Source organism: Colossoma macropomum, unplaced genomic scaffold (assembly GCF_904425465.1).
Source record: "Colossoma macropomum unplaced genomic scaffold, Colossoma_macropomum, whole genome shotgun sequence".
Lineage (NCBI taxonomy): Eukaryota > Metazoa > Chordata > Actinopteri > Characiformes > Serrasalmidae > Colossoma > Colossoma macropomum.
In genome coordinates, this window is record NW_023494800.1 from 32,154,244 (window position 1) to 32,180,682 (window position 26,439).

The following is a 26,439-nucleotide window of genomic DNA, read 5'->3' on the forward strand; positions in this document are numbered from 1 at the left end:
TGGTGCTGGAGAGCTACCTTCCTGCAGAGCCTACATGCTTAAAAAGATGGTTCTTTAAGGGTTCTTTAGTAAAGAAAATGGTTCTATATAGAACTCAAAGAACGTTTTTGCATGATTAAGTCGTTCTTTGCATTGTGAAATGATTCTTCAGATTGATGGAGATTGTTCTGTAGATGGTTTATATATTGCACCTTTTCAAAAAGGGTTTTGTATAGCACCAAACAGGTGTCCTTCTATTGTTACAATGTCAAGCTTACAAAAAAGTTACAAAAGAAGAACTCTTTTAGGTGCTAAATAGAACCCTTTTCAAAAAGATTCTATATAGAACCATTCACAGCACACTCTCCATCAATCTTACATGACACAAAGAACACTTTAATCATGAAAAAGGTTCTTTGAGTGTGCATGGTTCTGTACAGAACCATTTGCTTTATTAAAGAACCCTTGAAGAACCTGTTTTGAGTATGTAGTTTCAACCACAAGTATGAGAGACAGCTTATTTGATACAGGTTGGAATTAACCTCTGCTCTGATATAAGCCTAAATAAAGTTCTACTTTATTTAGGCTGTTAATTAATTAGCAAGAGAAATCCTGCAAATTAATTAACAGCCTAAATAAAGTAGAACAATCACTAAAACATATATATAAACAACAAACGGTAACAGTGAAACTGTAAAATGAATGAAATCAGTCTGACGGCCACAGCTGCCCAGCGAAGCACCAAAAATAAGTGCTCTGTTGTTTAATTCCTGCTTTATGTTTAAATGGTGAATAAATGGTGTTTGGTGAAGTTACTCACAGTGAGCCTGACAACCATGACTGCTGTGTCATTTCAGCAGAGAACAATGTATTTGTAAATAGACTGAGTCAAATACTTGATGTCAGTTCGCCTTGACGAAGCTGTGCGGGCGGAGGTGGGACAAAACGTTTCAGTTGCGGGCGGGAGCGGGACAAATGATTCTGATTTTCTGCAGGAGAAGGTGAAACTGGTAAAAAAGTGGATATTAAAAGTTATATTTAAAAGCCTCAGCATTAATATCAAATAAACTTCTACAAAACTGTCTATTTAGGGAAATAACTTCAAATGATCTGCCAGAAAAGAGTGTTCACTGAGTCTAATTCAGTCGTCAGAGGGAGAGGGTGGAAGAAAAAAGTAATTCCTGTCCAACTTATTTATTTGCTATGATCATGTTCTCACTTGCTTGGTTTAATAATACGAATGTATTTTTTACTAATACTGATGTATATTAAATTCAATGCTTAAAGAGGATCCTGAAAGAAAAACGTCGGTTTCGGAAGCATCAGTGTTTTAGTTTCGATCTGCCCATCGTTATTATGTACAGTTTACCAAAAATTAAAGATTTAATTAAGATGTAGATCCAAAATTATGTTAAAATATGCTAAAGTGGGATTCTTTTGTTAGAAAGTGAACTTTGGGTTTGTCTCAGGCTTAATAAAATCATGACATGGTAAATTGTTACTGTTGAACATTTTATTGGCCACTTCTTTTCACCTTCAGTGACAAAAAATACCAAACTGAGTTCCTCAAAGAACAGAAAACTGCCAACAACAAAACTGCAGAGTTCTGCAGTAAGACCTGCTCAGAGAAGATCAGAGAAATCTGAAAAGCAAACTTAGATTGTAGTAAAACAAACAAGTAAGTACTAAAACACTGTTCTGTTTAACCTAAATAACCTTGTGATTGCAGCCCAGTTATAGCTTTTCTTACTTATACATATTAAGACTTTGCAACTATAGGAGACCTTCTGTCTCATCATGGTTTATGACACAAGTTTATCTATCCACTTCTTTATCCGTTTGGCACAGAGGTCAACAAAAATAAATTTATCTTCGCATGCATCATGCCCGCTAATGAGAACTCCATACAGCACGTCTGCCTTCTTCTCCTTGCTCCAAAAAATGAAAAATGATTTTGAAATCATCTCTTTCTTCAGGAAACCAGAACCAGAATCACCCTGTTTGAGAAGAAATACGTGAAAGACAAACTTGACAACTTACATTTGTCAAACAGGCCAATTATATAAAGCATTCTTGCGAATCAAAAACAGAAAAAAGAGACCTTATATATTTACAAGGTTTAAATCTACTAAACCCAAGATATTAACAAACAGTAGTAAGCTAAAATATTTTTTGATTTATTTTAAGGTGAGGTTGAAAGATTTAGATTTGTGAGTTGAATTTTTAAATAAAAAACGTAATTAATTTTTAAATTAAAAAATGCCAACCTACATTTTCATGTCACTACTGAAACACAAAGTTTTAGTCTGTAGGTGGAGCCTTATTTAAGCCATGCCCCTGCACCTCATGGCCATATGGTGAGCAGTTAAAACCCAATATGTTGAAGTAAAGTCTGAAAATCAGTGTACAACTGTTCAAAGCTGTGTTTGCTGGTCATGTGCTGGCTAGCATTTTTTAGCTCTGCTCAAAATAAGCTAAAATTGTCACTACCAAAACATTTGGTGAAGTTATTTGGTAAGGGGAACATTGCAGAATGTTCAAAAAACATCTGAAACAGGGGAAAAACCCAGGAAAGACCTAGACCTTTTTACGTTAAGAAATAGTCCAACTGTAGTAATTGTCAGGATTTAGGTATTTCACCCTCTACAGTGCATAATATCATCAAAAGATTGAAGGAATCTTGAGAAGTATTTGTGTGCAAAAAGCAAGGCCAGAAACCACACTTCCCATGTTCAACACCTCAGACAGCACTGCATTAAAAGCCTGCATGTTTCTGTAATGGATATAACCTCATGGGCTCGGGAATACTTTGATAAATTGTTGTCATTAAACTTCATCCGTCACTGTGTCCATAAATACAAGTTAAGACTGTACTATGCACAGTAGAAGTCATACCAACTACATCCAGAAACGCCTCCGACTTCTCTGGGCCCAAGCTCATCTGAAATGGACTGATGCTCAGTGGAAACATGTATTGTGGTCTGATGAGTCAGTTTTCTAGATTATTTATGGAAGTAATGAACACTGTGTTTTCCAGGCCACAGAAGAAAAGGACGATCTAGATTGTTACCAGCATATAGTTTGAGCCTTGGTGTATAAACATCTCTTCTGCTGGGAGTGTGGGTAAATTTGAGCATAGATGTTTAACCTGACACTTTATCTTTCTAATTGGATGCGCTTTGAGCACATGAGCTCATTCAGAACAGAATACAGATTTGTAAGCAATTTTTATTGTTTTTTTTTTTTAAATTAGAGTAATGATTAAACATGGCTTTTCTTGTTTGAAAAGATAGTTCATGATAAATAAATAGAAATCTGAATTGTCAACTTTGGTAGAGTGTATTCTTTATATATCAAATAAACACAACAACAGCAATTGAGAAATCAGTCTACAGCATTGAAGGTGCAGTGTGTGAGATTTAGTGGCATCTAGAGGTAAGGTTGCAGATTTCAACCAGCTGAATATCCCTCCCTCACCCCTCCCTTTCCAAGCGTGTATTAGAACCTATGGCGGCCATCAGTTTTTTTTGCCGTCGCCGGTGCCGATTTTGTTTTGCTTCATGTTTTCGCTTCTTAAACGAGGATGATTCATTCTCCCTTGTTTCTTCTTGTACTAAATAACAAGTTTGATCCTCCATTTGTCCAAATTTGGGCAGCACTGGCGACAACCACTGATTCTTCTTTCGGTGTCTTACGTTAAAACGCGAAAGCCACTGTCTAGAGGCAATGTTTGTTTTGTCCATTCTGGGCTACAGTAGAATGGCAGCACAACATGGCAGCCTCTGTTGGAATAGAACTCGCTCCCTGTGTAGATATGAAAGGTTCATTCTACGTGAACAAAAACATGATTTGTAGTTACAGGTGATTATACACTAATGAAAACATGGTTTTGTCTATATTCTATTTCTACACACTGCGCCTTTAACACTGAACAATTTACCTTCATAACTAATGCATCATCTAACTCTCTATGGATAATTTACTGGTATAACAAACCAAACATAGTGTTAGAAGCTTCAATAAAGAGTAGCTAACTAGCTAAAACAATTAACACAAATGTTCTCACCTTGCAGGCTTTGATTTCTGCACCACCGACTCCTCCCCCACAGTAGATATAGGTGAACTTCTCATAGTTGGTGCCGGACAGGTCTGGACAGTGACTCTTGCTGAGGGTTTTAACTTCCAGGCACATCAGATCTTTGACACCCGGACCTAAAATAAACAGAGTTACTGTTCCAGGACTTACAGCACCAGTCAAAAGCTTGGGTACATGTGTACTGCTGTCACATCTGTGCCTGGTGATTCCCCTCCTCACCTCCAGGGGTCACTCTTGCCTCAATATGGAGTGTTTTCCTGATTTCAGTAATCATTAAGCTTTAAACAGTCTAGCTTTACAGTCTCACCTTGCAAAGTCTTTTGTGTTTATCTTAGCCTTTTGTTCTTTTGTCTTTGTTTCTTTGTACTTTTTGCCTTGGATTTGTGATTTATGATGGTTTTGGATGTCAATAATTAACTTTTATTGACTCTGTTCTGAATTAGTGAGTGGACAAACCCCTAGATCTTCATTAAACCCGCACTTGGGTCCTACTTGAGTCAGTCTACTTCCCAGATTTATCAAAACAATAAAAAAACAGGAATTATAAACAATTTTCAATGCAGCTGATACTAATTTATCATATATATATATATATATATATATGTATGTATATAAATAGTGCTGCTATTACTACAATGTCACTAATTATATTACTACTGCTGCTGCTGCAATTATTACACTATTACTAAATATATTACTACTAATAATAGGCTGTTATTATACCCACCTCTTCTACTGCTGCTGCTATTACTACACTATTACTAAATATATTACTACTACTGCCGCTGCTGTTATTAGACTATTACAATTTTTTTTACTACTTATAATAGACTGTTACTGCTAAAATGACTATACCCACCTCTTCTACTCCTGCTGCTATTACTATGCTATTACTAAATGTATTACTACTACTGCCACTGCTGGTATTACCATATTACAAAATTTTTGCTACTAATAATAGGCAGTTACTGCTGAAATGACTATACCCACCTCTTCTACTGCTGTTGCTGTTACTGTAAAAACTACTGCACTTTTTACCTCTTCTGCTGTTGCTATTACTACACTATTACTAACTTCCTTACTAACACTGCTGCTGCTGCTATTATTACACTATTATTAAATCTATTACTACTACTACTAGACTGTTACTGCTAAAACTGCTATACCTATTACTACTGCTGCTGCTATTACAACTATTACTTAATCTATTACAACTACTGTTGCACTTATTACTACATTATTACTAAATTTAGTACAACTACTGCTAAGATGTTACTGCTAAACCTACTATGCCTTTTTCTGCTATTGGGATACTATAACAAAATCTAGTACTGCTAATGACAGGCTGTTACTGCTAGACCTACCACTACTGCTGCTGCTGCTATTATTACACTGTTACTAAACGTATTACTACTGCTGCTGCTGCTATTACTACACTATTACTAAATTTATTACCACTCTGCTGCTGCTATTACTACACTATTGCTAAATGCATTACTACAGCTGCTTTAGCTATTACTACACTATTACTAAATTTATTGCTACTAAAAATAGGCTGTTACTGCTAAAATGACTATACCTATCTCTTCTACTGCTTCTTCAACTTCTTCTATTTCTAGGCTGGTACTACAACAACTGTTACAACAACAACAACAACACTGCTACTACTATTACTATGCTGTTATATAATACATACTACTATTATCACTCATACTGCCAGGCTGCTAATACAAGACCTACTTCTCCCATTTACTATTACTATATTTATTACTATAGTACTGTTATTATCCAACATCTATTACTACACCTACTACTGCTGCTGCTGCTGCTGCTACTTCTATTATGCTCCATGTGTTTGTCACCTCCTTCAGCTGTGGTGGCACCGCGGCCAGAAACCTGCAGTTCCTCTCCATCAGTCGGGGCTATGCAGTCTCCAGGCGGCAGCACAGCTGGGTTGATGTTTTTCACAGACTCTGGAAGCTTCAGCAACATGATGGGCTCTTCTGAGGAGCTCTTGGCATAAACTATGATATCTTTAGTTGCAATGCGGAGTTGTTTCTTTACAGCTGTCTTTGGGTGGCCGCCAAGCTCCACTTTCAATGTGCTGATGGAGGAAATTAAAGGAGACAATATGAATGCTTGGGCCCTCACAACGTTACTGACCATAACCCAACTCTCATTAGGGCTCAGCAGTTTTTTTTTCACTATACTATGCTAAAAGATACTGACCCGCCTCTTCCGCCATAGCAGTGAGATGCAGTTATAACCCAGCGTTTATGGATGAGAGTTCCACCGCACGTCATGCTCTTCCCATCTCGAAACTCATACACCACACGTGCATGATGGAGTCTCTCAGTATCAGGACACGTAGTTGCAGACACCAAACGCTTTTCAACAACAGATGAAGTGACACCTACAGAGAATAAGACTGAGATTTATTAGGCACAGGAAAGACAGACTGAATCATTTAGATCAATCTTTGTTGTAGAACACTGTAGAACTTTATTCATCATTTAATTAATAAGGTGAAAGTAACAAGAGTGCTGGAATTGGAAAACATAAAACAACCTCATATAAATAGCCTTCTATATCTAGCAGTGCAGGGTACAGGGACACTTAACCCCTTCAAAGTTTTATTACACACTTCTTTAACTTCAGAATAAATAGTTTGTATTGAAGCCCCTTTAGTTACCAAATAATAAGCCTTTGTATGTAAACAGCCTGGAATTTTAAGGGGTAAAGGACCAAAATTTATTTGTAAACTTAAGATTGACCCACCAAAACAAACCTGCAGTGAGAACGTCGGTGGCAGTAAATTAGTCTGAATTATTAGACTAAAAATATGGAAATTGAGGATAATTAAATTCAAACACACAAAATCATCTGGAGAGTGGAGCTGTTTTTAACTCATTCCTGAAAGCTGAAAAAAAGCTGACTTAAACTCTGGAAGATCAAACTTATAGCTCAATAACTAAAATATCAACAGACTCCAAGGTAAACTAAACTTTATCTGTGCTCCTGAATTTGCTACACATCATTTTAACATGATGTATAATCATAAATAGCATTGCAGGACAATGTTGAGATCAGTGTGGAGGTCAGTCTGCAGATTCTTTGAGAAACTGAAAATGAGACTCCTGAAAAGAATGGAAGCTGGAATAAAGGGAAAGAGTGGACACACAAAATACTTTATAATTGTTTAAAAAAATATGATATTATGTTTAGTTATATTTACTTCTGTAAAATATTGAAATGCTGAAAGAATATAACTTGTACTTTCTGATTTTTTAAAGGTGTAATTAAAATAAAAGTAATTAAAACTGTATATGCCTTGTACATGATATTATATATATTATATATATATATATATATATATATATATATATATATATATATACATGATATACACTGAGCATTCATGTGGACTATATTATAGAGTCTTTATATGCCTGTACTCAAAATGTGAAAGGGTTTTTTTTATATAATCATGTCTTTAATTATTTAACCACACATATGTTTTTACAAGTTGGTATCACTACAGCTCAGTGAAAGACTACATAATCTACTAAATAAGCTCATTATCAACATAAATAAATGGTCCGTTAGTTTAGAGTATAACTACATTCATTGATTGATTACCAAAATCTGCATTCCAGCTTGACGTGTTCAGTTTGATGCATTGTTTTTTATAGTGCAGTTGATGATTTGGATCTTACCTGCTGTCCAAAGTGCGAGAATCAGGAAAGCAGTCTTGTCCATGGTGAGAACGTCTTCAGCTACTGGATAGGAGAAAATAAGCCAAACGTATCTGACTTTTAAACCTGTTCAACACCAACCATCACCCCACCTTCTCCAGTTCTCCACCAATCACACAACACAGCTTATCAACCAAACTCACCTCCGTTAGTGATCAATCTGCTGAGGAACTGATCTGGAACCAGCTTGTGTTTTCTCTGATGGAGCTGCAGGTGAGGGATGCTGTAAAAGAGACTGATCCTGGACCAGCTGGATGTTAGAGGGGTTCTCAACTACTTCAGTTTAGAGATGAATGTACAGCTGTACGCAAAGGTTTGGGCACTGCAAACGACATGTTTGCAGTCTCAGCTGCAACATACAGTATTTTAAAAATAAGATTTTCTGCAAATGTGAATGCACAATTACGTTTTATTACGTTTATAACTGAAAAAAAAACAAACAGAAAACAATAAAACAGCAATTGTGGCAAAACCAACTCCTCTAAGCAGCTGGATGTGGATCTGAAAATGCAGCTAAAAGACACTGTGTAATTGCTTTATTTAAGACCTGGAGTCGTATTACAGAAACGTCTGATCTTTTAGTCATTTAGTCTTATCGTTGCTGTCGGAACAAAACCTTATATCTTCATTTAGTCATTTTTCAGTTTTTGACATAATTTGAAAAAGCCTGTTGTTCTTTACATTGAGTGTAAATTTCATGATGAATGGACCAAAAGAAATGGCGCAAAATTGCTTGGAAAAAAGTCTGGTTCCATTGACATAAAACTAAACTATGCTTTTTCCTTCTCCTGTGAAGTTCTCATTTTGGAGATTTCCTTTCTTTAGTTGTAAATTAGTAAATAATTTTAATTTAGTACCGTGTCAACAACATTTTCTCTAAAATCATTTTACTTTAGGCCTGGTTGTGTTTTTTTCTCTGTTGTTTGTGATATTTTCTAAAAAAGTTTATTTTCTAAAAGTCTCTGTGTATTTAAAATCTGTTTGGGGAGCTTCGAAACTAGTTAGAGCTTGCATGCAGGACAGTGGTCTGAGAGTGGGCCAGCAGAGGCAAACAGTCAGTGGGGCGCCGAGCTCTTCAAGCCAGCGGACTGATATATGCTTGCTATGTGGGATTTTTCACAAATTCGTATTACAGAAAAAATCTTATCTTAATTTAGGATTTTGTCTAATATTACAGCATCTTATCACCATTAGGAAATCTTAAACTATTTGATTAAGGTCGACAATCAACTATCATGTCTGTTACCTAGCAACTAAAGATCTGATGAGTTATAGCTACAGTTGGTGATGTTAAAAAGGTCAAAACAAAGCATAAATGAATAGAATTATAAACTAGAGAATCAGGCACTTATATGTGCACATATTTTGTGAATGTCATATATAGTTATCCTATTTCATAGATGCCTGTCCTGAATTGAGGGGGCCGCAAAAATATTTTCAGCCCCAAAAAACTGTGAAAAAGTTTAAGAACCCCTGGTTTAGATTATTATATGTACGCTTGCTCTTTTATCTCCTACATACATAGTATGTGTTGGCCTGCATTCTGACTGGCTTGGAAAACCCAACATAGTGTTGCTCACAAAGAAAAGTCTGCATTAAATGTATCAACCAATTCAAAACCACAAAGAAATTAGAATTAGCATTGTTAACTAATCCAAAATCACATAGAATTACCATTAAAAGTAACATTTTGTGCATGAATGGTGGAACTGTGGTAATCTTGGGCTACCTACAATTTTATGCATGGGGTCCTCGCCTCAACTTACTTGCCAGATTTTACATTAATCCTGGTTTGTTATGGGTCCACAATTCTCTTACTTATACTCTCACTTTCATCAAGCTGTCATCTCTAGCATGCAGTCAAGCTCTGAATATGTATATAAGCAGCATGACTGCATGTCAAAATACTTTATATTGCTGGTGGAAATTTTAATGTTTGCTGCTTCTCAAAAGTGGATATTGAAATGAAACCCTAATAAGCTGTTTTTGACTGGCGTAGGACAGCGGCATTAGCCAAAGCTCACTAAAAATCCCCACAAACATACTTTATCAGCTTTACATCATGAAATTTTGTTGAGGATTCTGAGTTTCATTTGTACTTTACCCACCCGAGATATAGTAAACAAGGCAAAAACTGGACCACTTTCTACTTCACCTTCACTTTCAACTTGAACTTTACATTTCAGTGGTTGAGAGAATGAGGCATCTTAACACAAAAAGGGTGTTGCACTATTGAACTATGAGTGAAAACTGGAAGATGCTGTAAATTAGCAGCAAAATAAACAAGATTAACACAGTTCATTCACATCCTTTCCATTTCCATTCGATGACTGCAGTTACTACAGCAAAAGGTCCAATTAACAGCTCCAGTGTGTATATTTATAATTCACAATTAATCAAAAAACAGGGTCAAACTGTCTTCCTCATTTAGCTTTTTTTTCATTTTTCCTGTTGTTTTTGAAAGGCTGATTTCTGTTTTTGGCAGAATTTTTTTTATTTGAATTAAAAGCTAAAGTCTCGTTCTTCTTATGGATTAAACCACTGACCATTTAACAGACACTGCATTACTGTTGGCACTGTATTTAAAACTGGTCTTTAATTAAGGTTTAATGATTGAGGCATTTCAATTAAGGTTCTTTTATTAAGCCTAAAAGTCATTTAAAAAAGGTACAAATTACGTTTTGTGACTGTGCTAATTCATTTAGTTGTTATATTTACAAAACATTAAGAAGGTTTACACTTTCTGCCATAAAGTAAACATGTCCATAGTTTCTTACATCACCAGTGAAATGTTCAGGGGCGCCAAAATTTCAGGATTAAACATTGTAAGATTTTGCTTTTGTATGAAATGAATATAAAAAGTGGACCTAGGCTTAAAAATGTGTCACTGCTGTATTGTCCACCACCCAAATAATATCTGGACAACAGCAGTCCTGTTTTCAGAAACTGACCAGTGATGAATGGTAGAGGGGAGCTGATAAACTATGCAGTAACAGATGAGCTACAGTCTGCCTTGGATCTACAAGGTACGTGGAGTTCATAAAAACCACAAAGAAATTACCATAACAATGTCAACTAATCCAACTAAACCACAAGGAATTACTATTAAAAGTGTCAAATAATCTAAAATCCAACAATAATTAAAAATGAAACTAATCCAGAAGAACAAGAGAATTGCCAACAAAAGTATGTTCAAATCCACAAAATCAGCAGGGAAAAAAATGACAGTCCATCATTGTTGCTAAAAGTACAAGTACACTTTTGAACAAGAATGGTGGAACCAGGGGTGCCTGTAGTAATTTTAGGCTCCCTGAAATTTTTATGCATGGGGCCCTCGCCTCACCTTGCCAAATCTACAGTCTGCAGGGGATCTATAAGGTATGTAGAGCTCATAAAGTGGGAGAAATGTTAGGAAGAAATTTCTCTTAAAGTAGATGGAGAGCATATATACACCTGAAACAATGCTCTGATAAAATATTTAATTAATTATTAATAAAATTAATGTCAGTTTTTTCAGTTCAGTATAGTTGGTTTGCACAGGATTCGACGTACCTGTAAGCGTATTTAAATTCAGACCATTTGCTTCAGTAAACAGAGGCCATAATGAAGAGCAGTCAGATAAAAACAGCGGTTCTCGTTATGAAAATGTTCTATGGCAGCTCTGAAACACTAAAGTGTATCCAATCCTGCAATAAACCACATTGTAAAGATTAGAAGGTGTTTTGACTCCGCCGTCCAGATCTGTGAGTGATTTTTTTACGTGGAACTCCTCAGATCCGCTGGCTTCTTTAGCCTATCTACTTCTTTAGTATTCCTTTTACATGTCCTTTGTGAGAGTAGAGGGGGATGGTGAAGTACAGAGATGTGTTCTTTTCTGAGGCCTCTTCTACACGTATACAAATGTTTCTCCATTTCCAAAAAAAAAGTCCCGTCCACACGAGAAGCATTTTCAAAAATCTCTCTGATTGATAGGACTTTCTACTGTGGTGTACTGTAAAGTGAATGGGCTACAGTGTAATGCATTTCTAGATAGTGGCTCACAGATGGCTGATTTGGCTGATGTCCCAATTCATCCAGTTTCTGGTTTGTGAGATTTAAGTCACTCCAGTTACCCCTGTTTGAGATATGTTGTAGTAGAATTCACTAAGAAAGTCACTGGCAATCCAGAGACATTATCTGTCTTAGTCTTTAGTCGTCAGTCTCAGTTGTGATCTCTACAGGCCCCCAGCTATCCTGGTTACTAATGCTACTCTTTTTAACGGCTACAAAAGAGTTTGACCTCATTTATATTGGAGACTCACTCATTCCCGAGCCTTGAAAAGAGTGCCTTAGGCTGGGCGTACACTACACGACAGAGAGCATCACAAACTCAACATCAGTTTGTCACAGAACTTCTTGTCTTTTTGTTGTAAGGACGCTCACACCAGACGACAAGGCGAAGAGAGAGAATAACACACATAAGTTTAATAAGAACTCAAACTCCCAGAACTCCTTAGAGATCATATGACACAAACAAAGCTACACTTACTGGACTTTTTTGTGCCTTTCAACTTTCTAAAAAAGATAACCGGTCTTATCTGTCTGTGTTATACTCGCAGCTCCCCTGTCTCTGCTCCGCTGTTAAAGCGGTGTGTATGCAGGTCTCTTCTCCTTTTTCTCTGTTCTTCTAGCTCTCTGATTGGCTGTTTGAATCACTTGTTGAGTAAATTTCTGATCTTCTCACAGGACTAATGAACATTTTGAGTCGTAAATAGCAAATATGCTTGATAATATAGGAGGGTCTCCAAACACTTCAATCGGAGGGATAAAGATTCAGTCATTTCTCCGCTCACACTACCAGATCACCCGTGCCGTCAGTCACTTCCAGTTGAGCTCCCAACCTGGACAATCACTTCAGATTGTGAAAATTTGTCACAAGGGTCAAATTGGGGTTAAAATCGGGCAAAAAATCATGTAGTGTAGGTCCATCTTAATGAGTGTGAGCATATTCTCCTTACATGATTATGGTGTGGGACTGACAAAAGGAACAATGTGCCACTTGGCTTTTATCAGTTCGAAAGGAAGCTGCAAGGTTTTACAGGTGCACAAGCAAAATTCCAGAGATTAATGGAAAAGGATATGGGTTACAAGAAACTCCTGAAGGTGCTGGTCTACACAGATGACTTGATAGTCTTTGCAAGGTCACTGAAAGATCATAGATCGACTGTTGAAAGTCTTAGACTTGAGAAAGTAAGACTAAACTAAGACTAAAACTCTCTTGACAAATGCCACTTGTAGTATCTGCAGAGAGGATGGTCACTGACCTTGCCAAGGATGAGGTGATCCCAGCCCAAAGACTGATAGCTATTTGCCAGCAAATCTGTATAGAAAGCTCAGCTGACATGTATCACATATGTTAAACAACTGGGAGCCTTATCTGAGTGTATCGGATGTCTATGCCTTCCCACCAATTCATGTGAACTCTTTGGACTGGATGTCAAAGACAGTGGATACAAGCCTAGAAGGATGAGGAGGTCACTGGGAGAGTGATAGAAGCCATGAAGCAAGGCAGGTGGCCTGGAGATGCAGAGTCAAATCCGGAGACACTGCTAGTGAAGCCATAGAAGGGATAATTTGAAATGAAAGACAGGCTGCCTCACAGGACCTCCAAGAAAGCCTTTGAAAAGGAGGCATTTCAGCCTGTGTTGCATTCGGAATTAATAGAGGCCTTGTTGCCTTTATTATAAAATAACAAGGAACATTTTAGAAAGGAAAGAATTAGTAATTTACTAGATAGTAGGGTTTTTGATGGTGTCACGGTTTCACCATTGAATTTTCCAAAATACAAAACTCTCTCGATTCTCATCTATGAGTACCAAGATGGCGGCACGTGCACACACTGCGGCTTCTCTCTCTCCCGACGAAATGGTGTTTTTTTGTGTTTTGTCCTGCGAGTCGCAGGGTTTTTGTACGTCTTTGTTGCGTCTACCTGTCTTGAAGCGCACATACAGCTGTGAGTTCCTGCTCGACATTGGCAGAACCTCATTTTTAAACTCAGAGCACAAAGAAGAGCTATGAGTCTGCGGTCTGCTTACGGCACCAACACCGCCCCCCACTCCTGCATCTCGCCCAGAGTGGAGGCGCCACAAGCGGCATGAGAGGAAGCAGAAGAGGGGTAAGCTCGGTTACCTCGGACACTTCCGGATACTGCTCACACCATGATCTGCAAACACTGCTCACCGTTAGTGGAGCTTACGGCTATTAAGTGCAGGCCATTCTACATCCCTAGGGAGTTTACAGCTGTTATAATCGTCGCTGTTTATATCCCTCCGAGCTCCAATAACAACAATAGGAGTGAGGCACTGAATGAGCTGTATCGACACATCAGTGAGCAGCAGACAGCCCACCCTGATGCTTTTCTCATCTTGGCTGGAGATTTCAATCATGCGGACCCAAAGAGTGGGTCTGCATGATTGACTTTCCACGGGGAAAAAGCACACTGGACCATGTTTACACCACCCAGAGAGAAGCTTACAAGGCCATCCCCCTCCCCACCTTGATGCCTCTGACCACACCACTGTTATGCTAATGCCAGCATACAGACCACTGGTTAAAGACCATCACAGACTACAAGCCCCCTTCGCAGTCCTGTGACAGCTCGACCTCTCAGCTGAATGAGCTTCACAACTTCTTCGCCCGGTTTGAGGCAGACAACAAGATGCCTGCACAGAGATCATTCAGTAGCTCACAGATGTCGGTTGCACTCACTCCCATCCTCATGAAGTGCATCGAACGGCTGGTCATGCAACATATCAAGTCTGTCCTTCCCCCCTCCCTGGACCCTTTCCAGTTTGCATATAGGCCAAATCTTCTTCAAGTTCATGGATGACACGACTGTGGTGGGTCTCATCAATGATGCAACAACGATGAGACAAGCCACAGGAGCGAGGTGAGCCACCTGGCCTTGTGGTGTAGACACAACAATCTCCATCTGAACATCTTCAGGAGAACGTGCACCCAGCATGCTCCTCTGACCATCAACGGTGCTGCTGTGGAGAGGGTGAACAGCACCAGGTTCCTGGGCGTGCACATCACAGAGGACCTCTCCTGGGCCAACAACACAGCATCACTGGCCAGAAGGGCTCCTCAGCGCCTCTACATCCTCCCCTGCTTCTGCCCCCCACACACATAAAGGTTGGACCCAAACACAGGTTCCTGACCCCCACTCCCCAATACTGAACTCTGGCATTCCTAGGGACTGTTACGCACCCATCACTTTCTGTTATGCACTCATCACTTTAACAGCTCCATAAGCTCAGTCTAATTGCACTACTGTTTATAAATGTACTATTTATACCCACAGACCTTAATCTGTATGTGCCTTATGTCACTTATGTCACTTTATTGTTAAATTCAGGGACTTTCTTATTCTTATATTTATATTATTTTTTTATTATTCTATTTTTCTACAATTAGTGTTTATTTTTACAATTAGTGTTTAGTGTTTATTATTATTATTCTATGTTTATTGTCTATTTAATTCACACATTTCCTGCTTACTGTCTATTTAATGTTATTGCTACACCATGGGGTCTGAGAGTAACGCAATTTCAATACTCTGTATGCCCTGTACATATTGTAGTATTGACAATAAAGCTGACTTGACTTGACTTATGGTTCCATATAACCAAGTGGTTCTCTTGGCTCAGAGCTGCAGACTGCCTGCCAGACTATTTTTCTTTCACTCTATTATTTTAGTTTAAAATAACAGAAATAGCATTAGCCTGGGAGTATTTATGAAATATTCATTTAAAATTTAAATAAATTTTTTTCAAGCATTATGAAATCCATTTACCATCCATTCACCACTTTCTTGTGTGTTTTAAATAGCTGTTTGATACCAATACCTTTGTATTTTTTGACTAGATTATCATATCATGAAAACATCGAAGCATAGGACCCCTACAAAGAAGCAGTAGGTTTTACTGGCACATCAGACAGAACAGTATGTCGAGAACTGTGGAAGACGTGTGACTCACAAAAGCTCGTGCAGCTTCAACACACTAGATCACCAGCAAACAAGACCTATGGACCTTGTTTGCATATTCATCCTTTCAATGGAACCTGACTCCAAGGAGATAAGTAATGTGCTAGTGATCATCTTACATGTTACATACAAGCCTTTTCTATGAAGAGCCAAATAGCTCACACAGTAGCAAAGATTCTGGTATTTTTATGAATGTTTATGAATTTTACACTCCCTTATCCTTGGAATCCATTTTTTCTTGTACCCATGCAATGTTTCCTGTGCCACTGGCTGCCACGCAACCCCAAAGCATAACAGATCAACCCCAATTCTTTACAGTTAGCACAGTGTTCTTTTCATCACATGCTGCTCCTTTATTCTCCAAGATTATCTTTGGTGATTGTGTTGCATTTTGTTTCCAAAAAGCCTCTGGCTTATCTAGACATTGTTTTGCACACTTTAAACATTGACATTTGGGGATGAGGTCGGGTTTCTGATGACTCTTCCATGAAGATCAAGTTTGTGCTAAACATTCCTGTTCAGCTAAACATTCTTGCAGGTCCCTTGCTGTCAAATGGGGGTTTTGCTTTGCCTTTCTCAGATAGAACTGCTTGTAAGGCCAGCATACAAGCAGTTCTATCTGAGGTTTTATTTTTGTCTTCCAGGTCTTGCATGACTTTCACAGTTCCCATTAACATTATTATTTTCCTATTCATGTATCTTCTTGTCCAAAAAAGTAAATAAAAATATCTTTTTTCAGCTTTGTTAGATCACATTCTTCACACATCAACGTAAACACAACAGCAGCAGAAATCCTAATGTCTAACTAATGTCTGATGAGACTATTAAGATAATTTACAGGGTGATTATGTAGCTTAGTGGGAAAATTCACTTCTATTTTATCCATTAGTGCACTAGATCTATTTGATATCAAAAAATAATTAGCACTTTTTTTGTTAAATAAATCAGGATTATTGATTGCTTGCACCCCCCACACATACAGACACATTGTAGTTGAGTGAAAAATGAGCCCTTTTCCTTCATGATATCGGAGTTGCTTATCTGGGCAATTGGGACACTTAAGCTGTATGGAAATAGTGAGAATTTTCCTCAGGCAGTATGTCGCCATAGAAGTTTACCATAGAGAAGCAGCCAATTAATACTCTGTAATAATCAACTGTTTAATCATGTTTTATATAACTGAATTGAAAACTGAGTGCATTTCTCTTCTCTTAGTTAAGTAAGCAACATCGCCATCCAGAGCCAAGCTGTGGAACACACCCAGAGGAGGTAAACAAAGTGAATATGGTAAAGTCCTGTTGATGAAACCAGCTGGATTCAACCAATTGTTCAGCTATTACTAAAAATAAATAAAATCATAAAATATATAGAGCATTTAGGTATCATTCCACGCTGTAAAATAGTGTGAACGCCACTGATTTTAGTTACTTAATAAACGTCTAGATATTAAATACATAATGTGTATGCATGAAGTGTGTGTACATATAAAAATTATGAGCAAATATTTACATTAAATTCGGATTTATTAAAGTGAAGTTTGATGTGGTAAAGTAGGGGAGAGCGGGAACTATTGACAACTAGTGGTACATAAATGTACTGCAGAATTCATTGAAATGTAACTTATTTTCTAAAAAGCATTGCTGGTCAGGTGACCTTGTGCAACTATTTAAAATCAGTAATAAAAATGATAATTAGCATTATTTTGACAACATTTTTAATTACCCAGCCATTAAAGATCATAACACCAGTGACACATAGAAATTATGAGCTGCCTGATAAACAACATTATTAATAAATGAATGAAATATAGTGAGCGAGTGTGACTCGCCTTCTCAGGCCTTGAGATGCTTCCTCTCTGATGAGCCTCGACCCAAAGAAGCAGTTTAATAGAGTTAAAATGCTATGTTAAAATGTAATATAAGAGTCCTGATAACACCAGTGACCAAAATCTGACAAATGATTTTTTAATAAAATACCTTCTAAATATTTTTTTTATTTTTTTGTGACATGGTTTCCCACTCGAAATGGAGAATGACCCATATATGATCGTCTGGTGTCCACATATTTTTGGCCATATAGTGTTCGCAAGGGTTGAGTCAGAAAATTTCAATATTAAATATTTAGTATGCAAATGAGCTTGCATCTAACCTTACACAATCTCACAAGAACCATGAGATGTCTGAACTCTGTTCTCCACCAGAGGGCAGTGGTAGAGCCTGCTTCTTACATTTTGGTCAGAGTTTCTAACCTGTTTCTACGCTTCCTTCTTTGGAGTAAAGACTACTGCAGCCGGCTAAATGCTACTGCACACCAGAATCAGAATTTATGTCAAAGACTTTATATAGACAACTTTCTTTAAGTAAATTTCACCTACTACGGATTTGTGACATTAATATAGTACAGAAAGTTAGTCAGATTGAACTGAGATAACAAATTGTGTCTTGACGAGCTTAATTGTCACCGTCGAGCATTTTATTGGTTACTTCTTTGCATTTTGAGTGACAAAGTAGAACATGCTCTGAAAGGGAGATAATCAGCAAACCAAACAGAAACTTCAATTCTTGGTAAACAGATAAGTAATTAAGCCCATTACTTAACATTGTTAACTTTTCAATCAAATCAGATTACAGGACTTTTTTTTTTCTTATATAGATATTAGGACTTTGCAGCTGTAGGAGAGCTTCCATCTCTTCAAGGTTTATGCCAGAGTGCTATCTATCCAGTGCTTTAATGAGGTGCTACAAATGTCAACAAAAACAAATTTATCCTCGCATGCTTCATGCCCGCTAATGAGAACTCCATACAGCACATCTGCCGTCTCCTTCTTCGTCCAAAAAAAGTAAGAGGATTTCGAAACCGTCTCTTTCTTCACAGCACCGGAACCAGAATCACCCTGTTTGGATTGAAATGCGGGAAAAGAGGATAGAGGAAACATGCAACTGTTTACATGCTACTGTTCAAAGCAATTAAAAACGAACCTAAAAGACTGGCTGCATGAACATAAGAGACTGGCTGCACAAGAGTCCTAAGGCACATAAGGAGCATTTTTATTATTAAGAACCTTTGTACTCTCTGGCTACTGCACTCCCTAAGGACAAAGTGGACTTACATTTCAACAGTGTACATGAATAGCCATAAACACATAAATTATTACGAAGTTCAGAACGTTCAACTGTTATTATTTTTCACAGCAATCCTGAAATCAGGGGGTGCTGCAGCAGCCTCAGCATCCCCACTTCCCAAGTCCCTGCCGCTACTGCTTTTTTTTGCCTGAAAATTCCAACAAGAAGCTGGCAAACAAAAAACTTCAGCCTCGCGAATTTTTAGTGTTTGACAGTTTCTCGTTGCAGATTAAACGTATCAAGAAACCAGCTGGAGTGACTATAAATACAAAGTCGACTCATCTCCAAATTATGTTCGTTTTAAACATCTCGCTGTCGTTTCGTTAGCTACTAGCTAGGCAAGCATTGTTGTCTGTGTTGCTATGGTGACCAGCCATCTGCACACCAGCTTTCAGGGTTAAAGGGTGAATTAGCAGTTCTACATTAACTCCAGCGTTTAAGACCATTTATTGTTAAACTGTGTTGAACGATCAGCAGAGCTATATTTTACTGTAAAGGAGGATTATTTTATTTTTACCTACAAATCTGATTCTGCTGTGGAGCCACAACAGGCCAGTAAAAGAGCCGCATGTGGCTCCGAAACTGCTTGTTGCGAACGCTGACCCAGCTGATGAAATAAACGTTTCTCCTAAACTTCATCCTAAATGTCTTCCATTCTAACAGGCACACAGCAGCTACTGGTGCTCAACTAGGTCTAAAGATCTGATTCCATGGAAACGTCACTCCAGGATGTTGTTGCTATGTACTGTATATTCTGGCAACACAGAGACAGTGTAGCTCACTGACTTTAACACAAATCGCTGACAGTTAACACAAATGTTCTCACCTTGCAGGCTTTGATTTCTGCACCACCGACTCCTCCCCCACAGTAGATATAGGTGAACTTCTCATAGTTGGTGCCGGACAAGTCTGGACAGTGACTCTTGCTGAGGGTTTTAACTTTCAGGCACATCAGATCTTTTACACCCTGACCTAAAATAAACAGTTTATGAGTTACTGTTCAGCAGCAGCCAAAAGATTTCATGTTTTAAATGCAGTTGAATGCAGTTAAAAGCATTTTGCCAACTGAGATTGCGGCATCATTATTCTTTACTCCAAAAACATCTACTCTTCCACAGCACTGCTTTTTTTTTACCTGTTTTCATCCACAACCCAGCTGAGGAAAGGAACGTTCCTTCTAAACTTCATCTGAAACTATTTAGTGCTATATAGTCACCACTCACTGTAGTCATTTCTTCTCAGTCCACTAAGGGGCAGTGAGAGACAGCTGTACTCAGTCTGACTCATCTCACCCCATAATAATGCATGATGAGGTGAGATGAGTCTTCAGTACAGCGAGCTGGGGTCTGGAAGGGCTCTTCTTTCCTCGTCTGTATTGTTTTGTTTCACTGCTTGTATAAGCTTTCGGGAGGGAAGCTGAACCCTCACAGTATGTAGACAGAGGAATAACTATCGCTGTACTGTTCTGTTGAGATCTTAAGCTTGGAGGTAAAAAAGGATTTGGCAGGTCACCAGTGGATCAGACACAGCAGTGCTGCTGGAGTTTTTAAACACTGTGTCCACTCACTGTCCACTATATTAGACACTCCTACCTTGTCGGTCCACCTTGTAGATGTAAAGTCAGAGACGATAGCTCATCTGCTGCTGCACAGTTTGTGTTGGTCATCCTCTAGTCCTTCATCAGTGGTCACAGGACGCTGCCCACAGGACGCTGTTGACTAGATATTTTTGGTTGGTGGACTATTCTCAGTCCAGCAGTGACACTGAGGTGTTTAAAAGCTCCAGCAGCACTGCTGTGTCTGATCCACTCGCACCAGCGCAACACACACTAATACACCACCACCACGTCAGTGTTACTGCAGTGCTGAGAATGATCCACCACCCAAATAGTACCTGCTCTGTGGGGGTCCTGTGGGGGTGCTGACCACTGAAGAACAGGGTAAAAGGGGGCTAACAAAGTATGCAGAGAAACAGATGGACTACAGTCTGTAACTGTAGAACTACAAAGTGCACCTATATAGTAAGTGGAGCTGATAAAATGGACGATGAGCGTAGAAACAAGGAGGTGGTCATTATGTTATGCCTGATGGGTGCATATATAATTTAGTAAATGGAGAAATTATTTGTTCTAGGTCATTTCGAACCATTTCTATTGGTTCATCCATCATAAAATGTTGCTTTCTTTTTTGTCATTCATAATTCAAATTATGTTAAAAATGTTAAAAAAATGTATATATGTGCATATAGAAAGATAGATATGCACAATATATTCATCAAAATAAACACTAATGAGTGAGAACAGGCTCAAGCACTGGAAGAACAGCACATATTAGCATACTACCTATATTAGTGTATAAAACACTACCTATTATGTTTATATGGCATCATATTTACAGTACATTTCTGATTAATCTGTGCATAAAAGCTTCCAACAAACTGACTGTTTTGAATGTATAGGGGGGAATATGAGCTTCTCTGACTATATTTTGGGGCTCTTAATTGTAAAACGACGCTATTTAACAGCCACAATAATACAGAAGTGAATTCTGTCAACTCAGTAATCACAGATAACACTTAAGATGAAAATGACTATGATTGTGGTTCAAAAACAATCTTCAGGGTGAATCTTGAGAAATATGTCTGATCGCTGTTAAAATTCACAGATGACGTTCACTGCTGTCAGAACAAAACCTCGTATCTCCAAAATGGTAACTTTACAGGAGAAGGAAAAAACCTACTTTACTTTACTGTAAGTCAATGGAACCAGATGTTTTTCCAAGTTATTCTGGGCAATTCATTTTGGTCTGTTCATCATGAAATTTACACACAAAATATAGGACAAGTGGCTTTTTCAAATGATGTCAAAGACTGAAAAACGGAGACATGAGGTTTTGGTCCGACAGCAGTATGTTGCTATAGGATCATGAGAACATGACCAAAATCGTGTTCTACTGCAACATGTTTAACCGCAACATCTTTTTACAGAATTAATATCACATTTGATCGTGTGTAAGTTTGTGTCCTGTTCTCCACTACTACTACTGTTAGCCTGCTACTGCACTCTCAACGGCCGGCGCCTCTCACTTCCTTCAGCTGTGGTAGCACCGCGGCCGGACACCTGCAGTTCCTCTTCGTCACCCGGGGCCGTGCAGGTTCCAGCCGGCAGCACAACTGGCTCAATGTCCTTCACTGCTTCTGGAAGTTTCAGCAACATGATGGGCTCGTCGGAGGGGCTCTTGGGATAAATCCTGATGTCGCTGATGCTCATTTGTTTTTTCGCAGATGTCTTAGGATGACCACCAATCTCCACTACCAGCTTTCTGATGGAGGCAAAAACGCGCAAAGAATAATATGAGTGCAAGACTTCACACACTCTGAGTCTGGATTGAGTGTCCTAATCCTCGATCTGATGTCTTCTTCTCTGACGTTATAAACAAAGGCTGCTTATTTATAGGAAACATTACTGCAGATTAACTGTCCCTTTGTCCAAATAGCTTGTCCATTTCCAAACCTCTCATTCTCTCTTTCTCTCTCCCCTTTGTTTCTCTTATCTCTCTCTCCTGTTTCTCTTATCTATCTGTTTCTCCTATCTCTCTCTCTCTCTGTGCCTTCTTTATATTTCTCTCTCTCTCTCTCTCTCTCTCTCTCTCTCGCTCTGTCCCCTCTTTATATTTCTGTCTCTCTCTCTCCTCTCTCTATGCCTATCTCTCTCTCGCTCTGTCCCCTCTTGATATTTCTCTCTCTCTCTCTCTTTCTCTCTCTCTCTCCTCTCTCTATGCCTATCTCTTTCCCTCTGTCCTCTCTTTATGTCTCTCTCTCTGTGTCCTCTTTCTGTCTGTTGTCTCTCTCCTCTCTCTGTCTCTCTGTCCTCTCTTTATATTTATCTGTCTTCTCTCTATGCCTCTCTCTCTCTCTCTTTCTCTCTCCCCAGCCTTTATATGTCTCCTCTCTCTCTGCCTATCTCTCTTTCTTCTTCTCTTCTCTATCTCTGTGTTGAACTACTGTATTTATTACATTAGTTTATTTCTTTTCATATGAAACTGCTCACCACCACAGCATAACTTTGATCTCTTCGCATGAAACCCACAATTGAATAAAATTCCACTGAAATCTTAAAGACAGCCCAAATCCTAGACATCTTGCCTTGTTTACAGTTGAACATTAATCTTTTATTCTTTTCTTCTTATTTATTATTATTTACCTCTGGAAGTGGAACATGTGTAAGCTATACTGATTTTCTCACTGATCACGTTAAAGCTGGTAAGTTGGAGCTCACTGACCCGTTTCGTCCACCGTAGCAGTGAGAAGCAGTGATGACCCACTGCTTGTGGATGAGTGTTCCAGCACAGGTCATGCTCTTCCCATTGCCAAACTCATACACCACCCGCACGTGATGGTGCCTCTCAGCATCAGGACACGTAACGGAGGATACCAAACGCTTCTCGATAGCAGAGGAGGTCACGCCTAAAGAGAACAAGGCTGAGTTTACAGCCACATCAATGCAAAGAGAAGAGCTACACTCTCAGAAAAAAGGTGTAAAACTGTCACTGGGGCAGTTCCCGTCTGTCACAGGGATGGGACCCTCAAGGGTACATCTCAGGACCTTTAGTCAGGGAACATAACTGTACTGCAATCCACTGAAATGATATGTTCTAAGCTGTACTGACTCCACACACCCCGTCCCGCCTCCAGGCTTTTATTTTACTGTTTAAACATTCGGTTATGAAAAGGTACAAATACAAACTTTTCACCTGGAAAAACTTAAAACTTCACAGTTGGACCTTAAAACCACTGTTGTGCCTTTGAAGGAACATTTAAAAAAATCTACCTTTATTTCTATCATTGTGTTCACATGAAAAGATTTTCGCCAATCCGATTGAATACATTCCGCTTATAGATTAAGACTGACGTGTTTATTCTCACTCTACTCAACAATCTGATGAAAATCTCTGTTTACATGCTCACTACAAGTAATCAGATCCAAAATGACGCGCATGTGTAGAGAACCACTTAGTGTAGACGTTACCATGACAATCAGCATCACGTGAGTCCAGTCAGAGTGAGATGAGCAGCAGTGAGCAGTGCTTGTGTTTTTATTTGCTTTAAAATGATGTCAGACTCAGGAAAACGTCCTTCACATGTCCTTATTAAAGAAGGCCGAGAGGAAGACGTCGTGTTCTGAGACACATAAGCTGGACGTCCGTCCCACCGCCGTCTTTTAAAGATCAGAGCATAAACTTCGTCTCCTCTGCAGACCAGTTTCTGCTCCGCCATGTTGAACGGTATAAACTTTCACTATGACGTGACGAACATGATCAGAACGGACTTAAACATTTCCGATAGGGAATGTAATCAGATACAGGAGTTCACACAAATATTATTCTTCTATTTAACTGATTATTTACAGGATTACCCACCTCGATCAGTCTGATAGAAACTCTATTCTGGATGGCCACAATCGGACTAGTCTATTCCGACTGAGGTGTTTACATGGACGCATTCTATTCTGATTGAGCTACTAGTCGGATTATAAACAGATTATCAGGCTGCATGTAAATGTGGCTACTGTAGGACCTGGAGAGATTCTACACTAAGGAGTTAGCTCTGTATTCTCATTAAGCATTATAGGAGAAGACTCATTGCTGTGATGTTGGGAAAATTGGCAAAAGCAGGGGTGCGAGTTTAATTACACGTTGGTTATTTTCACCGTTTGACTGAGACTGATGGTTCTTCAAGGGTTCTTTAGTAAAGAAAATGGTTCTATGTAGAACCATGAACACTCTGTGTTGTTTGTGCTTTGCACAATTGAATGGTCTTTTTTTATCATGAAGGCATTCTTCAGATTGATGGGAAATGTGCTGTAAATGGTTCTATGCAGAACCTTTTTGAAAGTGGTTCTATATAGCACCCAAATAGGTTCTTCTATTGTTATGATGCCAAGCTTGTAATGACAGAAGAACCCTTTTGGTTGCCATATAGAACCCTTTTCAAAACGGTCCTCTATAGAACTGTGTATAGCAAGGCATGCACATTTTCCATCAATCTGAAGAACCCTTTCATGATGTTCATGGTTCTACATAGAACCATTTTCTTTGCTAAAGAACCCTTGAAGAAGCATCTTTTAAGAGTGTATGCTACATTAATGTGTTGTTTGTTTGGAGAGCAGTTGAAGGTGTGGGTCTTACCTGCTGCCCAAAGTGAGAGAAGGAGGAAAACAGTCTTGTCCATGGTGAGAACGTCTTCAGCTCCTGGAGTGGAGAAAACAACCCAAACACATCTGACTTTTAAACCTGTTCAACACCAACCATCACCCCACCTTCTCCAGTTCTCCACCAATCACACAACACAGCTTATCAACCAAACTCACCTACATTACTGATCAATCTGCTGAGGAACTGATCTGGAACCGGCTTGTATTTTCTCGGCTGGAGCTGCAGGTGAGGGATACAGTAAAAGAGACTGATCCTGGACCAGCAGCACAGAGAAGATCTCAAGTGCTTCAGTTTAGAGATGAATATAACTGCAACCAGTAAAAATCAACATTTAAAGCATCAATCAGCCCAAAACCACAAAATAGTCATCGTTAAATGTTTTAGCTGATCCAAGCCTATTACAATTCACCATTAACACTGTCAACCAATCCAAACCCATTGAAGAACTGCCGTTAAAAATCATTCTGAGGTGGTTTTGGATTAGTCAGAATAACCACTAACCGTGTCTTTAAATCCTGAATGCAAACAGATTCACCAAGAAAAGGAAATCAGTCATGGTCATCTAAGCCAAAACACCATTAATACTGTCAATTATTCAACAACTACAAACGTCAACCAACTCAAAATCACCACAACACATCATGGTCTTATAAAATGACCGTTTCAGAGATGAGAGGTTTTCTTACAGTAATGATGATCTTTTCATGGATGGCACAAACTTATATTATAAATTCATGAGGTTTTGCAACATCCAGCTTGTATGAAATGTATCCGAATGGTGGAACTAGGCTTAAATGCCCTGGTCAGTGTGCAGACCTTTGCAGCAATTTAGCTTTGTAATAGACTTTCAACAGCACTTACATACATACATACATACAGCTGTCATTGGGCAGAAGGCACAGCACTTACCTGGAAGCAAATAATGTCACTTCTGTGATGAGAATAGTTCACCACCCAAATAATATCTGGACACCAGCAGTCTTATAGTCAGAAACTGACCAATGATGAACGGGGTAGAGGGCTGATAAACTGTAACTGTCCCCCTACATAGTGACACTATAAGGTGGGTGTTTGTAATAAAATGGCCTGTTAGTGGAAGTACAAGGTGGCGTTTCTAATAAAGTGACCAGTTAGTGGATGTACAATGTAGGTGTTTCTAATAAATTGGCCAGTGAGTGGAAGTACAAGGTGGTGTTTCTAATAAAGTGGCCAGTGAGTGGAGGCACAAGGTAAGTGTTTCTAATAAAGT

At 38.7% G+C, this 26,439-nt stretch overlaps 2 protein-coding genes across 2 annotated transcripts; both read right to left on the reverse strand.

The window, feature by feature from the left end:
- Positions 1-1,573: 1,573 nt before the first annotated feature.
- LOC118820440 (trypsin-4-like) lies at positions 1,574-7,852 on the reverse strand. The gene is made up of 5 exons (XM_036588789.1): positions 7,792-7,852; positions 6,305-6,488; positions 5,938-6,179; positions 4,046-4,191; positions 1,574-1,976 (listed from the first exon to the last, which is right to left on the reverse strand). The coding sequence occupies exons 1-5, from the start codon at positions 7,832-7,834 to the stop codon at positions 1,782-1,784; spliced, it is 810 nt and encodes a 269-aa protein (XP_036444682.1). The 5' UTR covers positions 7,835-7,852; the 3' UTR covers positions 1,574-1,781.
- Positions 7,853-18,306: 10,454 nt separating this feature from the next.
- Positions 18,307-25,246, reverse strand: LOC118820228 (trypsin II-P29-like). The gene is made up of 5 exons (XM_036588442.1): positions 25,164-25,246; positions 23,259-23,442; positions 22,063-22,298; positions 19,805-19,950; positions 18,307-18,749 (listed from the first exon to the last, which is right to left on the reverse strand). The coding sequence occupies exons 1-5, from the start codon at positions 25,204-25,206 to the stop codon at positions 18,555-18,557; spliced, it is 804 nt and encodes a 267-aa protein (XP_036444335.1). The 5' UTR covers positions 25,207-25,246; the 3' UTR covers positions 18,307-18,554.
- Between the last annotated feature and the right edge of the window lie 1,193 nt (positions 25,247-26,439).

What these genes read in the sequence shown, in the direction of transcription:
- LOC118820228 (XM_036588442.1), bottom strand. Translation starts at nt 25,206, where the DNA reads ATGGACAAGACTGTTTTCCTCCTTCTCTCACTTTGGGCAGCAG. An exon ending in TCTCTCACTTTGGGCAGCAG is followed by an intron (nt 23,443 to 25,163) that starts GTAAGACCCACA and finishes TGTTCTCTTTAG; the next exon opens with GCGTGACCTCCTCTGCTATC. An exon ending in TGCTACCACAGCTGAAGGAA is followed by an intron (nt 19,951 to 22,062) that starts GTGAGAGGCGCC and finishes TGTTTATTTTAG; the next exon opens with GTCAGGGTGTAAAAGATCTG.
- LOC118820440 (XM_036588789.1), bottom strand. Translation starts at nt 7,834, where the DNA reads ATGGACAAGACTGCTTTCCTGATTCTCGCACTTTGGACAGCAG. An exon ending in TCTCGCACTTTGGACAGCAG is followed by an intron (nt 6,489 to 7,791) that starts GTAAGATCCAAA and finishes TATTCTCTGTAG; the next exon opens with GTGTCACTTCATCTGTTGTT. An exon ending in TGCCACCACAGCTGAAGGAG is followed by an intron (nt 4,192 to 5,937) that starts GTGACAAACACA and finishes TGTTTATTTTAG; the next exon opens with GTCCGGGTGTCAAAGATCTG.